This window comes from Liolophura sinensis, chromosome 7, assembly GCF_032854445.1.
Source record: "Liolophura sinensis isolate JHLJ2023 chromosome 7, CUHK_Ljap_v2, whole genome shotgun sequence".
Lineage (NCBI taxonomy): Eukaryota > Metazoa > Mollusca > Polyplacophora > Chitonida > Chitonidae > Liolophura > Liolophura sinensis.
In genome coordinates, this window is record NC_088301.1 from 27,788,465 (window position 1) to 27,808,932 (window position 20,468).

The 20,468-nt window shown below is 37.2% G+C and overlaps 2 protein-coding genes across 2 annotated transcripts; one reads left to right on the top strand and one right to left on the bottom strand.

Annotated features, from left to right (window-relative positions):
* Window positions 1-1,242: 1,242 nt before the first annotated feature.
* LOC135470801 (sorting nexin-30-like) lies at window positions 1,243-14,747 on the bottom strand. The gene is made up of 11 exons (XM_064749844.1): window positions 14,628-14,747; window positions 13,797-13,988; window positions 13,189-13,299; window positions 9,953-10,114; window positions 8,826-9,021; window positions 8,278-8,408; window positions 7,662-7,730; window positions 5,555-5,641; window positions 4,548-4,652; window positions 3,433-3,585; window positions 1,243-1,908 (listed from the first exon to the last, which is right to left on the bottom strand). The coding sequence occupies exons 1-11, from the start codon at window positions 14,745-14,747 to the stop codon at window positions 1,804-1,806; spliced, it is 1,431 nt and encodes a 476-aa protein (XP_064605914.1). The 3' UTR covers window positions 1,243-1,803.
* Window positions 14,748-14,873: 126 nt separating this feature from the next.
* LOC135471547 (SOSS complex subunit C-like) lies at window positions 14,874-19,296 on the top strand. Its single transcript, XM_064750817.1, has 5 exons — window positions 14,874-15,006; window positions 15,840-15,927; window positions 16,786-16,852; window positions 17,227-17,277; window positions 17,897-19,296. Exons 1-5 carry the CDS (start codon window positions 14,976-14,978, stop codon window positions 17,987-17,989), a joined length of 330 nt encoding a protein of 109 aa, XP_064606887.1. The 5' UTR covers window positions 14,874-14,975; the 3' UTR covers window positions 17,990-19,296.
* The last annotated feature ends 1,172 nt before the right edge of the window (window positions 19,297-20,468 follow it).

The window sequence follows — 20,468 nt, forward strand, 5'->3', positions numbered from 1 at the left end:
CTTGTAATTATATTTCTAAAGTAAATTCTCGGTGTGTTTTTAAACATTTAAATAATTACATTATGCATTCTAATCATGATGCTATTTTTCATTTTTTTGTTCTGAAATGACACAGATTGTTGGAATGTAAAGAATTTCAGTGAACACGCAAAGAAGAAAATAAAAAAAGAGAGAAAACTTGTACAGAATCAGTAACTAACACTTTCAATATTATCAATGAATGAAGTCCATCACAGAATTCACATTTGAGGTAAAGCCCAAACCATACGTACCACTAGTTGAATGAATTTTATTCCGTTCAAGAAAAGTTTTAAAAGAAAAATGAAGGAATTTTCAGATGTACACTTTCAGTCATGTGTCTTATGATGTGAGTCTTTTACCTTAAACTTTATTACCAGAAGTGAATAGCCCAGGTTTAAGATTTGTTATCAGAAATCTATTGCCAAGGATTTAGACGCGTTATCTTGCCAGTAAAGGGATTACCTGTCCTTGCTTATAAGGTCTTGTACAAATCTGATAGGTACAGATCTCAAAAAAAACATTAATTAACCCAATTTATGATTCAATACTCACCTATTCATGAAGAATGTGTATGATACATTAAATGCCTCAACTAAGAGCAGGGCTACCAGCAGATGGATTACCTGCCCTTGCTTGTAAGGACTTATACCCCAAGTGTTATTAACATACTGTTTGCCCTTAAATGATGCCAAAAAATAAAACATTTAATTAACATAATTCATATTTATATATCAGGAATTTATATGGATGAGCACGATAAAGTCATCTTGCATCTGGAAACCAGTATCATTTCAAATGCACATTATACAGAATTGCACTACAATTGCATGATGACATAAACTCATGCATACATCAGTATAAATACAAGTACAGAATCAACAACATATATCCATTCACAATATAGGTGTACAATTCATTCACAGAAATTCTGTGATCTGCTCAATATACATATACATATATATATATATATATATATATATATATATATATATATATTGTCATTTTGATCACCAACATGTGAGATTAGAATCTGCATTTCTATTTCTCAAGCCAGCCAACCTGCAGCGCCTCATTTACCTCCAAGTACACACAACACACAATTTGTGTGTGAATGGGGACCGTTTTGTGCCTAGAGTAATTCGAGCCTAAATTCATTCCTGCCTTTGCCATGTTTATTGGTAATGAAACTGGTAAAGTACATGTAGAACAATGATTAATGATTAATGATTAATGATTAATGCAGCTTGAACCCGAGTTGCCATTGTCCATTTACTTGAACACACTCAGCACGTCTTCTACTTTTTGACGAGTTCCTATGCTATACATGAGACATAAACTTTGTATAATGATAAACCACAGATTTATGTCTGGTCATTTTTACTTGTAACAAAACAATGGAATTTTCAAACAGAACTTTGGTGCCTTGGACCAGCTATGACTACCACTATGCTGTACATACCATCACAAGTTACTTTTGAACTCTTAGAACCATAACTGTACTAATACAAGATTTCTGTTTTATATAATTATGTTAATTGTTACACTTCACCTTGTGAGAACTGAAACTGTACTAATACAAGATTTCTGTTTTATATAATTATGTTAATTGTTACACTTCACCTTGTGAGAACTGAAACTGTACTAATACAAGATTTCTGTTTTATATAATTATGTTAATTGTTACACTTCACCTTGTGAGAACTGAAACTGTACTAATACAAGATTTCTGTTTTATATAATTATGTTAATTGTTACACTTCACCTTGTGAGAACTGAGCTGCTCTAATCTATAGACCCGTGTCCTGAGTCCACAGCTTCTTGTTTCTCCACAATCATAGGGTCCGGGGCTTGCATTGTCCTAATGGCGTTCTCCCAAGCTGTTAAACACTACAACAATGTTTATTACACATTATTAATCAAGATGGGGTTTCGACTTCAAACTCTTTTATTTAAAAAAAAAAACTCGTAGTATATCACATGACCTGTTAGAAATGTTTAGAAAAATATTTTATGTTTAGATTTACTGTAACATGGGCATCTGAAAAAAGTTTCACAAACAGTTAGGGTAAAAAGAGAGAACTGTTTATTATACATTATTAATCAAGATGGGGGTTTCGACTTCAAACTCTTTTATTTAAAAAAAAAACTCGTAGTGTACCACGTGACCCGTTAAAAATGTTTAGAAAACTTATTTTACGTTTACATTTACTGTAACATGAGCATCTGAAAAAAGTTTCACAAAAAGTTAGGGTAAAAAGAGAGAACTGTTTATTATACATTATTAATCAAAATGGGGTTTTGACTTCAAAAAACTTTTATTTTAAAAAAAAAAATCGTAGTGTACCATGTGACCTGTTAGAAATGTTTAGAAAACTTATTTTACGTTTACATTTACTGTAACATGGGCATCTGAAAAAAGTTTCACAAAAAGTTAGGGTAAAAAGAGAGAACAGTGTTCATTATACATTATTAATCAAGATGGGGTTTCAACTTCAAACTCTTTTATTTAAAAAAAAAAAAACTCGTAGTATACCACATGACCTGTTAGAAATGTTTAGAAAAATATTTTACGTTTAGATTTACTGTAACATGGGCATCTGAAAAAAGTTTCACAAAAAGTTAGGGTAAAAAGAGAGAACTGTTTATTATACATTATTAATCAAGATGGGGTTTCGACTTCAAACTCTTTTATTTAAAAAAAAAACTCGTAGTGTACCACGTCACCTGTTAGAAATGTTTAGAAAACTATTTACGTTTTTACATTACTGTAACATGGGCATCTGAAAAAAGTTTCACAAAAAGTTAGGGTAAATGAGAGATAGAGAAAACTGACAAGCTATACATGTGTGAACATGTGGAGGTTCCTGGAGGGAACAGGTGTCATTTGCACCTCCGGAACACCTCAGGACATGAGATTGGTGAATTAATGTCAACAAATGTATCACTTCAAGGCCATTATGTGCTTCGGAAAATGTATTTTTAATTGCCAAACCTTAAGTCTTTATCTTCATACTTATAACTTTGTAAGGCTTTACTTGCCTATAACAATTTACATGCACCTTCCTAATGTATACTGAGGGGCCTCCATGGCTCAGTTGGTTAGCGCGCTAGCCCAGCGTAATGACCCAGAAGCCTCTCACCAATGCGGTCGCTGTGAGCTCAAGTACAGTTCATGCTGACTTCCTCCCTGGCCTTAATTTGGAAGGTCTGCCAGCAACCCTGCAGATGGTAGTGGGTTTCCCCTGGGCTTTGCCCGGTTTCCTCCCACCATAATGCTGGCCGCCGTCGTATAAGTGAAATATTCTTGAGTATGGCGTAAAACACCAATCAAATAAATACACACTGTATGCTGTTTACTAAGCCTTGATCTACCTACTTACTGTTTAGTTTAAAACTGATCTGTCTACTCACCGTTTCATAATACTTGATCTCTCGATCACAAGTGGCCATGAACAGCTCTTTCATGTCCCGACGTTTGTTCTTGTGCCATCTTTCCATATCTGCCTTCAGATCTGCGTTGGCGATCACTGTTTTATCGTTGAGTTGCTCCATCTGAGTCGTCAGCTGAAACAATGAAGTGGACATTTATATTTAATTTGTTCACTTAATTGTTACCTAAAGATTTGAGATATTCTATTTAAGACATGGAGCTAAGGGGTGTGGTGCAATTTGCTACTATTTAAGCATGAGACACAGTGATTTTCTTTTGTCCCAGTAATATGTAATCTTTAGAAACAGTGTTGTACAGGCAAGGGAATGTTTCTTACTCCTGTATCAATGAGACCAGTTTCTCTCTTTCGACTTTGATGCCGCCATTTTTCCCAGGTCACGTGCCTTCAGACAGTCACGTTATTTCTACACACCCGCTGTTTGACTACTTTCACTCAACTTGACTCAACTTGTTGATAAAAAATACACAGGCACATTTCTGATCCAATAACGTTGGAATGTGTTGAGTGTTGTTGAACGAAGTTGAAGAACCCGTCCACACTACTCAACACGGCTCAACTTGTTGACTCAACTTCAAGTTGACTCTTGTTGAGTCAACAAAAGTTGAGTGATGTTGGATAGTCAGGATGGGTTTTGACTCTTATTACTCAGTATTCCTGTATACACCAGCATTAAGCTGGTGGACTAGCCATCCCTGAGGCCTGCTTTAATGTTATTATACGTTACATGTGATGACAACACAGCATTTTGAGAAATTCTAGATCAGTTATGTCTAATAAATCGCAATTAACATCACTTCACTCTGTTTTTATTCTTCAGCCACGGTACAAGGGAGCATGTAATTAAATGTTACATAAACAGTTACAATTAAACCCTAAATGAGGTAAAAAAAAACAGGCCTTATTTCACAATATGTGTGATCATTTGACAATGATCACACCGTCATTGCTGCTCTGGTTTTACTATCTACGCTGTAAGTCTAAAATAATCTGCTAAAATATCAGCAAGAATTCAACTGGATTTGCACTGATCAATTTCTGGCCAAAAATCTCCGGTATAGCCTCTTAGACACTTACATCAAGGATTTGTTGTTCCAGCTTCTCTTGCTTCTGTTGCTTGACGTCTTCTGGATCTTTGCCAAGAAACGCCCCAAAAGAGTATGTCTGGTCAGATATCTTCAGCTGCAGGACATAGGGTTTTTCAAAATTCACCTTGGCTCTTTAACATCTAAGATATCACTTCCCAATATTTCTATATTTTGGAACACACAAGTTCTTTAAAACATGGTGTTACCCATAATGTTCATTCTTTCATGCAGTCTGACATTGTGCTGTCCATTTAAAAAAGTATATCAAATCTAAATGCAAGCCAACACAAGCATTTATACATTACGCAAAGAAGATTTATACATTTATCCTTATCTTATAGGAAAAGACATTCCAACAATTTTTAAATATCGATGATGTACAATATTCCATCATTACTAACAGTGAGTATTTTTTTTTTCTGCTCCACATCTTCACCAACCAAAAGACTAACATTTATATGCAGGCACACTTTCCTTCTCACCTCCACTCGGATTTTTTTTTATACATCTGCTTGTTCTTTAAATTTATTATAGCTGCTACTCCATTTGCTTTTTTTAATTCACATTCTGTCCGCATTAATCCCGCAATATATTCTTCCATTTTAACATATTCCACTATTTTTTGAAGTAGATTTTCTATTATAGTCTTATTATTAGTATTGACATTCAATGAAACAAGCCTAGATTTGCAATAGCTTCGGCAATTTGCTATATTAAAGTCAACTATGTCTGTCACATCATGATGTGAATGGTCCATTATATAGGGTGACATCAATTCTTACTGACTAACAGACAGAGGGCCTTACAGCAAGGCTCACTGCAGATGTAAATAGAAAACCTACGTAATAATAAAACCCAAAATTGACTCCCACTGAAGAACGAAGAAATTGACTTAATTGGCCAGCGTGTGAGAGTAAGGGAAGGTCCCTGAAACCAGTATTTTAACAACATTGCCAGAGCGAAAAAAACATAGAATGGGTTTTGTTTTCAGCTCACCAATTCCCTTTCATCTTTCCTCTTGTTCAATTCCTCCACTGTCATGTCATACTCCATCTGTATGGCATCTCTCCTCCGTAACACAGTCTGAAATGGTAGTATGTATACTGATACATGGATTGGTGAATTGCTGGTACTGCAAAAATACTTCACTTATATAACAATATGGCTGACCACTTCTCCTTTGTAATCCATCTCTCATTTGTATATATGTGTACCTCATTGTGATGTCATTACGGTAATGTCTAAATGACCCTTAAACAAGTTATATGACAAATGTGTAGTTTGTGGGTGAAGGAGGAGAAATAAGAGAACCACCCCTTAACCTGGCAGATCTCTCAGCACAAACAACAGTAGAACAGCCTGGAGTTGGATTTGAACACACACCCTCACTGGGTAAAGGTTGTTGAGTGCGTCAGTCAAACCAAGTGATACAATAGCGAACAAATGTGACAACACGCACCTACATATGTGTATTTATTTATTTTTGGGGTTGGTGTTTTATGCCGTGCCCTAGAATATTCAAATATATGTCAGAGACCAGCATTATGGTGGGAGGAAACTGGGCAGAACCCGGGGGAAACCCATGACCATCTGCAGGTTACTGGCAGATCTTCCCACTTGCAACTGGAGAGGAAGCCAGCATGAGCTGGGTACATATGTGTAAGGAAATAATATTCAGAACTGCTCGGACCTGCTCCATCTTAAGAAAAGACAACAATGCTGAAGTATTTTATTCGTTTACATCTTTTTTAAAATAATCAAAATTATCACCTCTCTTTTGATTAATTTATTTATTTGCTTGGTGTTTTAAGCCGTTATCAAAAATATATCACCTATACGATGATGGCCAGCATTATGGTGGGAGGAAACCACGCAGAGCCTGGAGGAAGCCCACGATCATTGCAGGTTGCTAGCAGACCTTCCCACGTACAGCCAGAGAGGAAGCCAGCATGATCTGGACTTGAACTTACAGTGACCGCATTGGTGAGAGGCTCCTGTGTCATTCCGTCGCACTGTCACGCTAACTCCCTCTGACACGGAGGCTCCTACTTCTCTTTTGAGCTCTTAACACATCTTACTGTTAAACGTTACTGTCTTGGAAATACAAGACAACTCTAGCATGCTTCATCAGTAAAATATTTTTGTGAAAACGGCAGGGACCATGTGTTGTATTCTGTACTTCATCAAGAATCACTACATATTAGTCTTCATTTAATACAATGTGCCATATAAACATAGGAATGAGTTTGATGCTGGATGATTAAAGGCACATACCGCCCCCACCCAAAAAATTTTGGTGTTATTTTAGACGTCATCTACATAAAGTTGATTCTTCCAGATGTCTGCTGACATGCGTCAGTGAACAATCGAACATTCAGTTTTAATTGGGGATTCCCTTCGACCATCAACTCACTCAAGTCATATTTAGAAAGCCTGACTTTTTATCAGTCAGTTACCTCCCATTGTTGTCTAGATAATGGAGAGGTTCAGCAAACTTGAAAATGTCAGACATGGTACTGTGTTGTAATTATATGGCCTACTTCATCAATTCAGTTCTGCGCTACATATCGCTGGGAATTACAAATACTTTATACAACATTTTTGATAGAGTGTAAGATCATATTTGGTTTACTAGACTTATAATTTTGCTTTCAATCTATTTTATTGCTTACCTGTCAAATCCACGAGTGTACGTTGCATTGGGGGAATCTTTGCGCTGCCTCATTTGCATGTTATCTTGTCAGGCGGACAGTTTACAACAGTGACAGATTTCCCCTTATGATTCTCTTTCATTAAATTTTTTGAAATATTGACCCTGAGGCTTAAGACAGGTGTCAAATGCAACTCATTTTTATATTCAGCTGAACTCCAAAACTCTGAATTACTTTCGGCAGTATCATATCATCACTTTTGCTTAAAATGAATCATCACATAATACACAAGCCTCAGAATAAATGAATACAAAACCTGAGGGTTTCTTCATTGAAACTTGTTATAATGATGTAAGTTATACTAAGGGAGAGATGTGTTGTATTGTTGGTTGAATTAAGAGTTGCAAAATGTATTGGATCATAGGCTGGATGACTAAGATGTTAGTTTTTACCTTTACAGCTTCAGTATATAGTATATATTCTTTGAGGGGCTGAGTTAAACAATCGTCTGTGGAATCGATCTGTGAATATCAAAACATTCACGTAGAATTATTAGCCTGTTAATACAATCAAAATTGTTTAACAGTTATGTAAGGAATTTAACATAACTATGCCTAATCACAGGGCGTTAGATGGAATCGGTAGTACGCCTATATCTGATGTTGTACTTGTACTTACATCAAATTTCAACAGCTTAGACTTGTTTTAAACTTACATGTACTCTTAAGAAATAACCATACTTTATTGTGAATAGTTAAAATTATGGGTTACAGCACATGATCAAAACTTATAGCTTGAATTGACACAGCTGCAGAATGTTTAATACCACAGCCTGTGAGTTTTAAATGAAAATATCAGTTACCAGACTGGCTGTTGCGTGAGACTGACCAGCTCAGGTTATTCTCATTTATAAATACCGCCATAGTAAGCCTACTGTACGGTACAAAAAATGCTGCACACAGAACATTTTCACTGAAAGGGCGAGGTACAAATTTGAAATGCTGGCATTCTCAGCCAGTGAGCGATGTTTCAATGTGAAACTTTAGAAAACCTTTATCATTTACTGACCAGGTCTTTGAGGGCGGCAGAACACTTCTCCAAGGTGTGTGACATTGACAGTAGGGCTGGGGTTAGCTTCTCTTCTGAGTTAGACCACAAGGTGTACACGGGGCCCCAAGAGTACAGGTCCATTAGGTAATCTACAACAGAACCACAGGCTCAGAGACCACCAGAATATCTACTAAGCCAACTCCAAGAGCAAACCTTTCCATTGACCCAAGGATTTATTTATTGATTTGATTGGTGTTTTACGCCGTACTCAAGAATATTTCACTTATATGACGGCAGTCAGCATTATGGTGCGTGGAAACCGGGCAGAGCCTGGGGGAAACCCACGACTATCCGCAGGTTGCTGACAGACCTTCCCATTGACCCAAGGAGCATTACAGTTAGTGAATATTCCATGTCTTTTCTGGATTACCAAATAAACTGCGCTAGAAAATAAAATATACACTGCTACTTTCCCATAATTCTGTTTTATCAAAATGCACAACCCAACAGGACACGATACTGGTTGTCATCATTATGTGACTGTCCAGCTGTATCAGACATCTCACCAGTCTGTTCCTTGACTATGCGCTGTGATATTCGCTCCAGCACTCCCAGCTTGTCCGAGAAGGTGAGGATGTATTCCTGCATGGCGGTGAACTCTGGTTGCCTGGACTTCATCATGTATGCAGCACCCATGTTGTGAAGGGAATCTGCCACACGGCTTATCAGACCAGACCCCTGCTTCTTGTGTGCAGCAAACTCCTACAAAACAACACAATATCAATCTCTTACAATCATTTAGCTCCAATAAAGTGTTAAATTTAGAAACTTTGGTGTCACTCACAGTGTAGAAACTTAGGTGTAATTTACAGTGTAGAAACACGGATGTAATTCACAGTTTAGAAACTTGGGTGTAATTTACAATGTAGAAACATGGGTGTAATTTAGGTGTAATTCACAGTGTAGAAACTTGGGTGTAATTTACAGTGTAGAAACTTGGGTGCAATTCACAGTGTAGAAACTCAGGTGTAATTTACAGTGTAGAAACTTGGGTGTAATTTACAGTGTAGAAACATGGGTGTAACTTACAGTGTAGAAACTCAGGTGTAAAAACTTGGGTGTAATTTACAGTGTAGAAACTCAGGTGTAAAAACTTGGGTGTAATTTACAGAGTAGAAACTTGGGTGTAATTTACAGTGTGGAAACTCGGGTGTAAAAACTTGGGTGTAATTTACAGTGTAGAAACTTGGGTGTAATTCACAGTGTAGAAACTTGGGTGTAAAAACTTGGGTGTAATTTACAGTGTAGAAACTTGGGTGTAATTCACAGTGTAGAAACTTGGGTGTAAAAACTTGGGTGTAATTTACAGTGTAGAAACTTGGGTGTAATTTACAGTGTGGAAACTTGGGTGTAATTCACAGTGTAGAAACTTGGGTGTAATTCACAGTGTAGAAACTTGGGTGTAATTCACAGTGTAATCTCCTAAAATGCATATGTGCATGGCATTCAACAAGAAGGCAAATCAACCTGGGCTTTGACGACTGGACATATGAACAGATGAAAATAGGGATTGAGGGACTCATGCATGTCTAGGGGGACCCATGCATGTCTTGGGGGACTCATGTCTACGGGGACTCCTAGACTGTGATGAACAGGGAAATAGAAGACTAACCAGACAGACAGACTAACTTACCCATGCCTTAGCTGTTAAGAACACCTGGAAGTGTGTGTTGAAGGAGAGCACAGGGTGATCTGCTATTCGAGTGAGAAACTTCTGAAGTGCTCTTTGGCGTACGCGGATAAACTCTGGGCTGAACCTGTCCAGGCGCTTCAAGCTGTGTTTTTCAGGCAGGGGCTACAACAACAGAAAAAAGGTATCTTCAGTTTACAACAGTGACGGATTTACCCTTATGATTCTCTTCAATTAACATTTTCGAAATACTGACCCTGAGGCTTTAGATAGGTGTCAAATGTAACTCATTTTTGCATTAACATTCAGCTGATCTCAAAAATACATGTTTAGCTGTTTTTTTTTTTATACAAGAGGCCCTTTTGTTGACATTTGTTGTACATATAGGCTTGGTAGTGCCTCTGCCATACATGTATTTATTTCTTTATTTTATTTGATCGTTTATTTATTTGATATAATGAAAGAATTTCATTATACACTTACTCAAGAATTTCCCACTTACATGTGTTCGATGACCTTCAATTTTACAGACAGAGGATAATGGAGCACCAAGAGTAAACTACCAACCTTTGATGAACTGCTTTCAACCCTAAGTGCGTCTGGGTGACACAGAAGTGAAACTATTATCCTGCACTGTTACGAGGTAGTTTTGTTTATCAAAAATTCTATCTAGTGGAAGAGACCTGAGACCAGAGAGTACACCATGGGTAAGTTACTGACTAACGACGTGATCTACAGGTATGCAGGTCATACAGCTGGAAGCATGGGTTGTCGGCCACTTATTGTCATAACGTGGGGAGTCCAGCAAGTGTGAGATTTTTTTTTCTTTTTTAGAAATGGATGGATTGTATTTTTACTTATATCGTTACTTACATACACATGAACACAGAAATAGCTATTCTCTCTCCATAATGTACAGACTATGATGACATTTGCCGTGTCGTATTCAGTCATGACATATTTCACAACTTTAAGGACACTTTTTGCAAACAATGCAGCTAGCTTTTTTTACACACTGACGACTGATACTCCATGGCAGTAGGGGGTAACAACAAAATTTGAGGCTAGGCTTTGAGAACAGATCGGGCCATCCTCATAATCATTGTACAGTATCATTTTTGTACTTTCTACATTTATTTATTTATTTGATTGATGTTTTACGCCGTACTCAAGAATATTTCACTTATACGACGGCGACCAGCATTATGGTTGGAGGAAAACGGGCAGAGCCCGGTGAAAACCCATGACCATCTGCAGGTTACTGGCAGACCTTCCCACGTACGGTACTTTCTACATACATTATACAGATGGTGCATACTGTGGTATGGAACATGAGGAATTGTCGGCTCTAAATGAATGATATTCACCGAAGCCGGTTGTGAACATCACTTGTCGAGAGCTGACAATTCCTCATGTCCCATACCAGAGTATGCACCAGACATTTTATTATAGAGAGAAAACAGTGCACCTTTTCGGGTTGTGTTCAAATCGCTGAAATTGTAGGCCAATAAGGGAGCTATAACCGTAAACCCTTTCTTTACTTTATGACCAAGCAGAGATCTGAGAGCTAACAAAGGCAGATAACTGCCGCGGAATCAAGGCAGGTGATCATTGGATATTAGCATGATATCACTGGATATTGCCTCGTGAACGTTGGATGTTAGCATGATATCGTTGGATATTGTCTCGTGAACGTTGGATATTACTTTATGAGTGTGACGTTGCATTCCTTAAGCGCGTGATCATTGTACATCATGGTTTGCGGAATATCATGTGACCGTCTCTCGACCAATGGAAACCGAGAATAACCCTACGAGGTACATGTATAATAATGCATATTATTTCATGACTGACAGAGACTACACAATGTTATAATATGATATCATAGCAAAATATCATTCTGGTATTACATACATTATTCACAAGGGGAACAATAGATCCTATCCCTAGGGCTTGCATGTATGACATTTGCATACATACACTCATTATTAGTACAGGCACATGCAACTGAATGCAGGTTATTTATTTATTTATTTATCTGATTGGTGTTTCACGCCATACTCAAGAATATTTCACTTTTACGACGGCGACCAGCATTATGGTGGGAGGAAAACGGGCACAGCCTGCGGGAAACCCACGACCATGAGCGGATGAATGCAGGTTAGCCCTCAATAGCATAAGGCTAGGCATATTGATTATAGTCATTCATTAAAACCTGGACATCAGCCAGATGTTGGCTGTAAAAATTAATACTAATGATTGTATATTTAGCCATGTATGACATAAGTCAAAAAAATAGTTACCATTGATGTAAACTGTATCCTGTAAAAATGCACTTTCAGAAGCACATATAGGCCTTAAAATGATACATGAGTTTTTCTGATAATGATACATGAGTTTTTCTGATAATGATACTAAGTCTTTTTGATAAGAAATTAATAAAATTTCAGAAAAAAAAACCCATTAAGTGAGTTTTTCTACAAAGTTTTTCCAAAAAAGTTTGTCACAGATGTGTAAGTCACATAATGCTATCATCTACACTGTAGAAATTCATGTGCTACAAGATTTGCTCTTCAAATCAACACACAACTACATAATTTGGTTAAAATTTGTAGATCACAAAATTCCACTCTTTACTCCTCAGCTGAATGATGTGTTCCTCTGTGGGTCACATAAGAGAATTGAACTTACTAGAATCTCCTCATCAAACATCCAGCACACTAGCATATGAACTAAACTGGAACTGTCACTAGGTCTTCTTATCTCTAACAAAAACACTGGAAGGCTGCCCTCCCTTTACGACCATTCCCATCTCCGCAGGCCACATTTACATTTTACATGCTCACAGGCCTTGTATTCTAAAAGTTAGAACCTTTTTGGTCACGGTGCCAGTTTAATGGATGAAGGGTTTATCCAGTGGGCCATACCAGGGTATTCTTACAAGCTACAGCTAGTATTAGCACTGGACCATAGTTCCCATCACGAATATGTGCAAGTACACAGTGCAACTTTAAACGTAATTTATGAATCATACTAATAATTTGTTAATGTCTGGCCTTCACTCAAAGTTTTATCAACCAACATTTAAAAAAAAAACACTGTAATGCTCTTGAAATATGTCAAAAAATGTACCATGTTACTATTATAAAAGGTTGGAGAATTTTCTTTGAAATTTTCCGCAGTGAATGCGTAGTGTAACTTACACGCGTAGTGTAACTTACATGCGTAGTGTAACTTACTGGCACTAAATGGGTAGGGTGTGACTCTTCCAACTTCTGTCGCAGCCAGAGGAAGTCATTGTATCGTCTTCTCACACAGTATTCATGAGTATCATATTCACTGCGAGTGGTCTTCAAAAAAGATGAAGAAAGCAAAAACTGGAAAATACAATTCATACTCTCATACACGGTAAAAACAGAAAAATTTTTACAAACGTCAATATGCCAAACCTAAGGCCTATAAAGTGAATACTGGGATATAGTAATTGTAGCTCTCCAACAAATGGTATGCTGATCATTATATAGCAATATCTGTTTTAAATAAAGACATGTCTTGCACTGCCTTTCATTTATTTATTTATTCATTTGATAGGTGTTTTATGCCCCTGCGCTGTATCTAAGTGAACAGTTTGTTTGTAATGTGTACACTTTCTTGCTCTATTGAAATTTACCAACAGAAATGATAAGGACATTTACATGTAAGATTAAGACTTACTCATTCAGCTATGTCCTGAAATTGTAATAAACATTGAATCATTCTTTAACTTTAACTACATTTGCTCTTTATGGTTATCATTTGCAGATTTTCATTTACTACTTAACGAGGATGCAACTGTGGTAGAACATACCCTTGTAGTACATCTAAATGTGATATACGAGTCCATGGTGCCTGTGTGTTTTTCTGGATTGTCAACAACCACAAAGAGATCTCTGGTCTCCACATCGCACTCATCTTCCAGTTTAAAGGCAGCAATTAAACTGGAACTTCGAGAAATGTTTACTTCAGAATGAGCTGATGTGTCCAAGTCCAAACTTTCCAACTGCAAGAGGATTACAAGACTTTCATGGTCACTTTCATTGCAAAAAAAAAAAATCGGCTCATAACAAAAATTTATTTATCAGCATCAAAATACTAGTCAAATATGGGAATCATCAGGAAACAATTAGCCTAACCTGCAGACTAACTGATTATATTTACCAAAGTATATAGTCCAAGCGCCTACCAGTATACTGAAAAAGATACCACATTCCAATATCATTACGACAAACATTTAGCCCTTAAAAGAAAGAAAATGGGGTACATTTACATAAACCAAATTATTACTAATTACTAAAACCAATATATTATTATTATAAACTGTCATGACGGTTTAGTCGAGAATCTAGAAAAAGAACAGATGATTTTTTCATTATTCCATTGTCGTCTTTCTTATTGGAATTCTTCAGATTAATCCAGATAGTCCCAACATTTCAATCTATGAATTAGCCAGTGATTGGAATTGTGTTCGTAAACATAAACATATAGCAGCGAGTACAATACATCAGATGCCATATCATAATAAGTGTAAAAGCGTTCCGCCCCCTTCAAAGTACATGTGTATCTATTTCCAAAACGTCAAACGTTGATGGAGGACATGAATGTGTGTTATTTACCAACACACAGAATACTATTCACTGACCTCTGCATCATCGCTGTCCACATTGCTTGTTAACGGGTCCTTGAATTTCTGAGGTTCATCAGAGATCGGTGAAGTGTCGACTTCTTCTCCTAAACCGTCCGCATTCAGTGGATCCGCCATTCTGACAGAAGAGCTGAAAACCACTGGCCGCTAACATCAATACTAAATTTCGGGACTGTCAATCCGAAAACGTCTGTTCCACGTTCTGATTGGCTGATCTCTGATAGCGCACCATTTACAAAGTCTCTTACAACTGTTTTGGGAGGAAGTATTTGTTATTGATTGATGAACTGTCGAAAGGGTGAAATATTGATTTTATGATAAATCAGAGATCGGGGAGAGACAGAGATGGCGTTCCAGGCCCCAACAGTCGGACAAGGTGATGAAAAGTGCCAAAGTTCAATCTTTTCTCCTATAATCGATGAAAAGGCCGACAAAACACTGGAGAGGGAACAACACGAGTCTGAAACAACAACAACACAATAATCCATTCATTCGTCTATATGATTGTACAAGAGCCTGTGTTTTCCGTCTTGTTCACTCATGGCAGTGCACTAAGTATTTATTTATTTGATTGGTGTTTTACGCCGTACTCAAGAATATATGGTAAAATTTTGTTTATGAAAGTTATCTTAATTTCCTGAAAAGACTGATGGATGACTAGTTCATTTTATTTGTATGATAACACATGCATGCAAAGGCCGAATTAACATGATAAGGGTCTCCCGAACATATCACATCAGTGAAAGGATAATCCTTATTACACAGTATAGTATGCACAGCATGGATATAAAATGATCAGTAATTAAGATTGACTTAAGTGACATATGCTAACTAAAAGACACAGGCCAAAACATTTAGGTGCCCTCCAAATTCTCGTATAAATGCGAAAATTATTATGAACAATAATCTTGATGTGTGCCCTGCTATGTTTTTTGAAAGTATTCCAGTCTATACCGCTCAGTAAAGTTCAGCTTTAATTTTTTTTAATTGTTTCATGTTTAATATATGTTGTGTAATGTTTAAGTGACTTAAACACGTGCTGATTTAAAACACGTGCTCATTTAAATCACGTGCTGATTTAAAACACACATGCCCATTTAGTAACAAGTTTATTATATGTAAATGAAACATGTTATGAAATTCTGATCAGTTTTCCCAATATGATGTACAAAGTTAAATTTAAAATAAGAAGTCTTCATAATTTTACAGAAAGGGCCAATCGTAAGATATTAGAGCAGCTAGAAGAGCAGAAGAAAAGGTTGCGTTTGCAACACAATCCCCAGAACAACTCAGGAAGGTAATCATTGGTTTAAAAATTATTACCATTACACTTTGTGGTACATTTTTTCTACTGAATGGTGAGAAAAAGTTACGTTTCATTTTAGCACAGTACAAGACAGAAAGTTCACTATTTAACATAACTTCTCTTGTGAGACATTTTCTTTTGTTCAGATACTAGGTGTATAATTTGACCCAGGAGCCTGCCAATAATGTGATTGCTGTGTGTTCAATTCCAGCTCATGGTGGCTTCGTATCAGGTCTACCAGCAACCTGAGGATGGTCGTGGGTTTCTTTGCAGGCTTTGCCCACTTTCCTTCCACCATATTGTTGCATGGTCATTGCCGAAACATGAAATATTTTTGAGTATGGCATAAAATAGTATAATAATTTAGGTCGAGTTTTAGGTTTTCTCAATTGAAAGTTTGGAATTATCAACTGAAGTTCAAAAGATCTGTAATTACCAGTATGCTTTCATGGTGGTATTTTGTGTATTAAAATTTGATCAATCGCATGGTTTAGTTTATAAATACATTTGTCAAATTCACCTTATATAATGTATTACCTTATGCAAGCTACAGGATTTCTGTGGTACTCCTGTTTATTTGTCCATCATCATTTGACTGAAAGATTGTTAAGTATGATTTCTTTCAGAGGCATTTAGGAGCTAGGGTGGTATAGATTGACAGAGGCATTGTATCTCTGTATGTTCATATGGTTTGATAACGATGTAAGAACCTACATCGAAACGTCACCAATACAATAAATCCAGGAGTTGTTATCCATAAGTAATGCCTCTGTCAGTCTGTTAAGTATGATGTTAAAACCCAAGAATACATTTTGTCTGTTAGAGATGTGCATGTTTGTTTTGTTGTAGTTCAAATTCCAGTAGCTCTGCAGCAGCCAATCCCGTGTCTTCAAACAGCGGAGCACCTGTTATTCATGTAAGTCAATGATGACATGTGAAATGGAAATATTCCTCATTGTAAGTTTAAACATCCCTTTTTGTAACTCTAGATGTACTTTCAGCTATCTGTATTTCATTAAAAATTCAGTAAAAGCTTGCTGGTGACCTAATGTCATTTTTATCATGAAGACCAGATAGTCAGATTCTTTTGCTGCTAGATTGCCAGGTCCAGTTTACCTAAATACTACCTTGTCAAATTAAACAGGTACAATCACATTCTTTTAGTTGTAGATGCATCATGCTTGGAATTGTCTCTATGGGATCTTGGAATTGTCTCTATGGGATCTTGGAATTGTCTCTATGGGATCTATTTAGACATTTATACTAAGTACATATTTATATTTTATTCAGATGGCAATGGACAGTCAGCAAATGACAGTTGCACAGAAAACAGCCATGCAGGTAGGACCATGTTCATGCACTCACTCGTGCAATTTTTTCTTTCGAAAAATAGAAACTGTATAGAATAGAGCATTTTCTGTATTCTTCCAAATGTTGAATACAATAAGTTGATACTTGAAATTGTATCATGTAGTTTTAGAGGCCTTGTTCATAGATTTCAACAAAACAGCAGGGTTAAGGATCACCTTAATATGGATATATTCTTGATTAATATTTTTGTTTTTGTATTTGGCAAATCTGCTATCTTTAGCCATGTTTAGCCTCTCTTTTGATAAAGCAATTCACTGAGGTTTATTTTGGAAGCATGCTGGTGCAAATTCCTTTTTTTTATTTTTGTGGAAATCCATTGTTAAGTCATAAGTATAAGTTTTGTTATTCCTTGTTGGAAGCTATCAAATAGTGACTCAAGGGGAGATAACCACAAATAAAGGTTAAAGTTTCCTTTTGCATGTCTTTTACCAGACAGCTTAATATGCATCTCCTCGTTAATTTTTACATACAAGTTTCTGTAATTTATGGTAGATGTATGCATTATCCATTAAGATATGGTTTATAACTTTTAACTGATCTGTTTTCATTTGCTACAAAGAAAATACATGCAGGCTTGTTTATTTTTCAGCATGCCATGGCAAACTCAGTTGGTTACTTCATTACACAAGACTCTTCGTTCGGAAATCTGATTTTACCTGTGTTACCAAGATATGACAAGTGATTATGATTAGACTTTCGATTGCATTATCATGGATATTGTTGGTAAGAACACATCTTGCTTCAATTATCATCATGGACTTCGGTTTGATCAGATGAGTTTATCATTTGGGGTGTGATCAATTCACATAGATACTAGTAGTTAGGGGCATGATCAAATCATACTAGAAGTTAGGGGCGTGATCAAATCATACTACTAGTTAGGGGCATGATCAAATCATACTAGTAGTTAGGGGCGTGATCAAATCATGGCAGATGCCATGGCCCAGAAAGAACAACTGACCCCACAACTTCACAAATTTACCAGGAACATTAATGGCATTTAGCATAGGTACAGATATAACGGAGAAGGCCTTGGCAGGATGGGTATGGTGCCTTTCCTTTCAGTTGCCAGAAGGCACAAGACACAGGATCCCAAAATTCTATTGAGTAGCAATGAAATAAATAATAGTTATTGTTCCCCCCATTCTTCAAGCGAATCTGAGACAGGCAAAGAAGGAATAAGATTTTCTCAGAAATTTGAATGTGAAAACTGTAGATTGCTGGCTCAATCATTTGTACACCTCAGATCATTAGCCATTTAGGTTCCAATTTTCTTGGGAAGGCTTCAGTTCGCTCAAAAGTTGAGAGACCCAGAATCAAACCAGAATGAAGTCATACCAAAGACTTTAAAAAATGGTACTTGTTGCTGCCTCGCTTGGCGCTCAGCACTGAGAGGCTAGAGCAAGGAAACAGGACTGCTAGGCCCTCTATCAGTATAATGTGACTAGGTGAGGGTGTCATGTCTGGTTAGCGGTGTCTTCGGCATGATACTTCAGTGGAGGCAGCACTTTGGCGGCATGGACTTGCCGTACTACAAGATCGAGACACAGTATATGTGAACATGCCAAATGACACCTCGTCGTCATACACCTAAAAAATGATTAAATACAACGTTAAACCCCAACAATCAGTTATTCCATTTTTTAATCCGTCCACAACTTAAGCTGTGGCTTTATGGCTTGAAGCCTGTCAGTCACCTGGCAACGTTGTCATCTGCCTGGTTTTCCCATCCCATTATTAGAACTCCCATCATGTAAATGAAAAATCATTGAGTATAGTATAAAAATTTCCATTTTAATAAATTAAGAATTGCATCAGCAAGATTAACCAAGCCACCATCATGTAACTGTAAGGGAAATGCCCTTGAACATAACATGAAAATGCCAATGAAATAAATTAAAAAAGATGTGCATCAGAATATTGTAACGACATGGCATGGTTACATTTTTTTTGTTACACTGTAATGGCTCTTGTAATATATTTCGATTACCTGAAATACTTGGACTGGAACTTTCTTATTTAACTACTAGTTGTTGTTACACAAGTGGAGTCTGACTGTAGCTTTACTACAAGGTTCGTGGCTTACTGTCCCTTCTATGTCTAATTCTGATTGATGTGATTGAAGTTATGGTTCTGAGATTCCTACCAGACGAGTATTTCAGAAGATTTCTATTCACGTTCGCCATGGTGAATGAACTTGGTTTGGATGAAGATCACCATCAGGGTCGATCCTCACGCGCGCACGTGTTTACATGGTGAATGATGGTTCGGGTGAACTTGGTTCGGGTGAAGATCACCATCAGGGTCAATCCTCACGCGCGCATGTGTTTACATGGTGAATGACGGTTCAGGTGAACTTGGTTCGGGTGAAGATCACCATCAGGGTCAATCCTCACGCGCGCACGTGTTTCCATGGTGAATGACGGTTCGGGTGAACTTGGTTTGGATGAAGATCACCATCAGGGTCAATCCTCACGAGCGCATGTTTTTCCATAGTGAATGACGGTTCAGGTGAACTTGGTTTGGATGAAGATCACCATCAGGGTCAATCCTCACGAGCGCATCTTTTTCCATAGTGAATGACGGTTCAGGTGAACTTGGTTTGAGTGAAGATCACCATCAGGGTCAATCCTCACGAGCGCACGTGTTTCCATAGTGAATGATGGTTCAGGTGAAGATCACCATCAGGGTCAATCCTCACGAGCACAAGCGTTTACATAGTGAATGACGCAATGCAGAATGGGTGTGACCGATACTATTGTTTGGATTGGTTGAATTAGGAGGTCACAGGTCGTGGCTGGGTACTATAAATATTGAGCCCACAAAGTAAAATATGATGGTTGTTCCAAAGTCTCTCTCGAAACATAGCAAAATAATCTTTAGTGTTTCCCCATCATGAAATTCGAGCAGTAAATATGCGAAATTTTTCCGTTTGATAGCTGGAGAGAGAAGAAAGTGGTGTCAATTGGCTGTTAGGAGTGACGGGAGTCCTTTTGTCAAGGCTCAAGTGACGCTGATTTTAGGCCGAGGGGCCTTATATACCCTTGGGCTGGGGGAAATTCTGTTCTAGAACAACAGATTTTGACACTGACGTAAATTCACAAATAAGTACATACAAAAAACAATAAAAACGAAAACAAGCCTGTAGTCCTTTAATACTA

Coding starts and splice junctions, on each gene's coding strand:
- LOC135470801 (XM_064749844.1), bottom strand. CDS start 14,747: ATGGCGGATCCACTGAATGCGGACGGTTTAGGAGAAGAAGTCGACACT. Junction 13,989..14,627: donor TGGACAGCGATGATGCAGAG/GTCAGTGAATAG, acceptor ATCCTCTTGCAG/TTGGAAAGTTTGGACTTGGA. Junction 1,909..3,432: donor AGATCAAGTATTATGAAACG/GTGAGTAGACAG, acceptor ACATTGTTGTAG/TGTTTAACAGCTTGGGAGAA.
- LOC135471547 (XM_064750817.1), top strand. CDS start 14,976: ATGGCGTTCCAGGCCCCAACAGTCGGACAAG. Junction 15,007..15,839: donor GGCCCCAACAGTCGGACAAG/GTGATGAAAAGT, acceptor ATAATTTTACAG/AAAGGGCCAATCGTAAGATA. Junction 15,928..16,785: donor CCCCAGAACAACTCAGGAAG/GTAATCATTGGT, acceptor GTTTTGTTGTAG/TTCAAATTCCAGTAGCTCTG.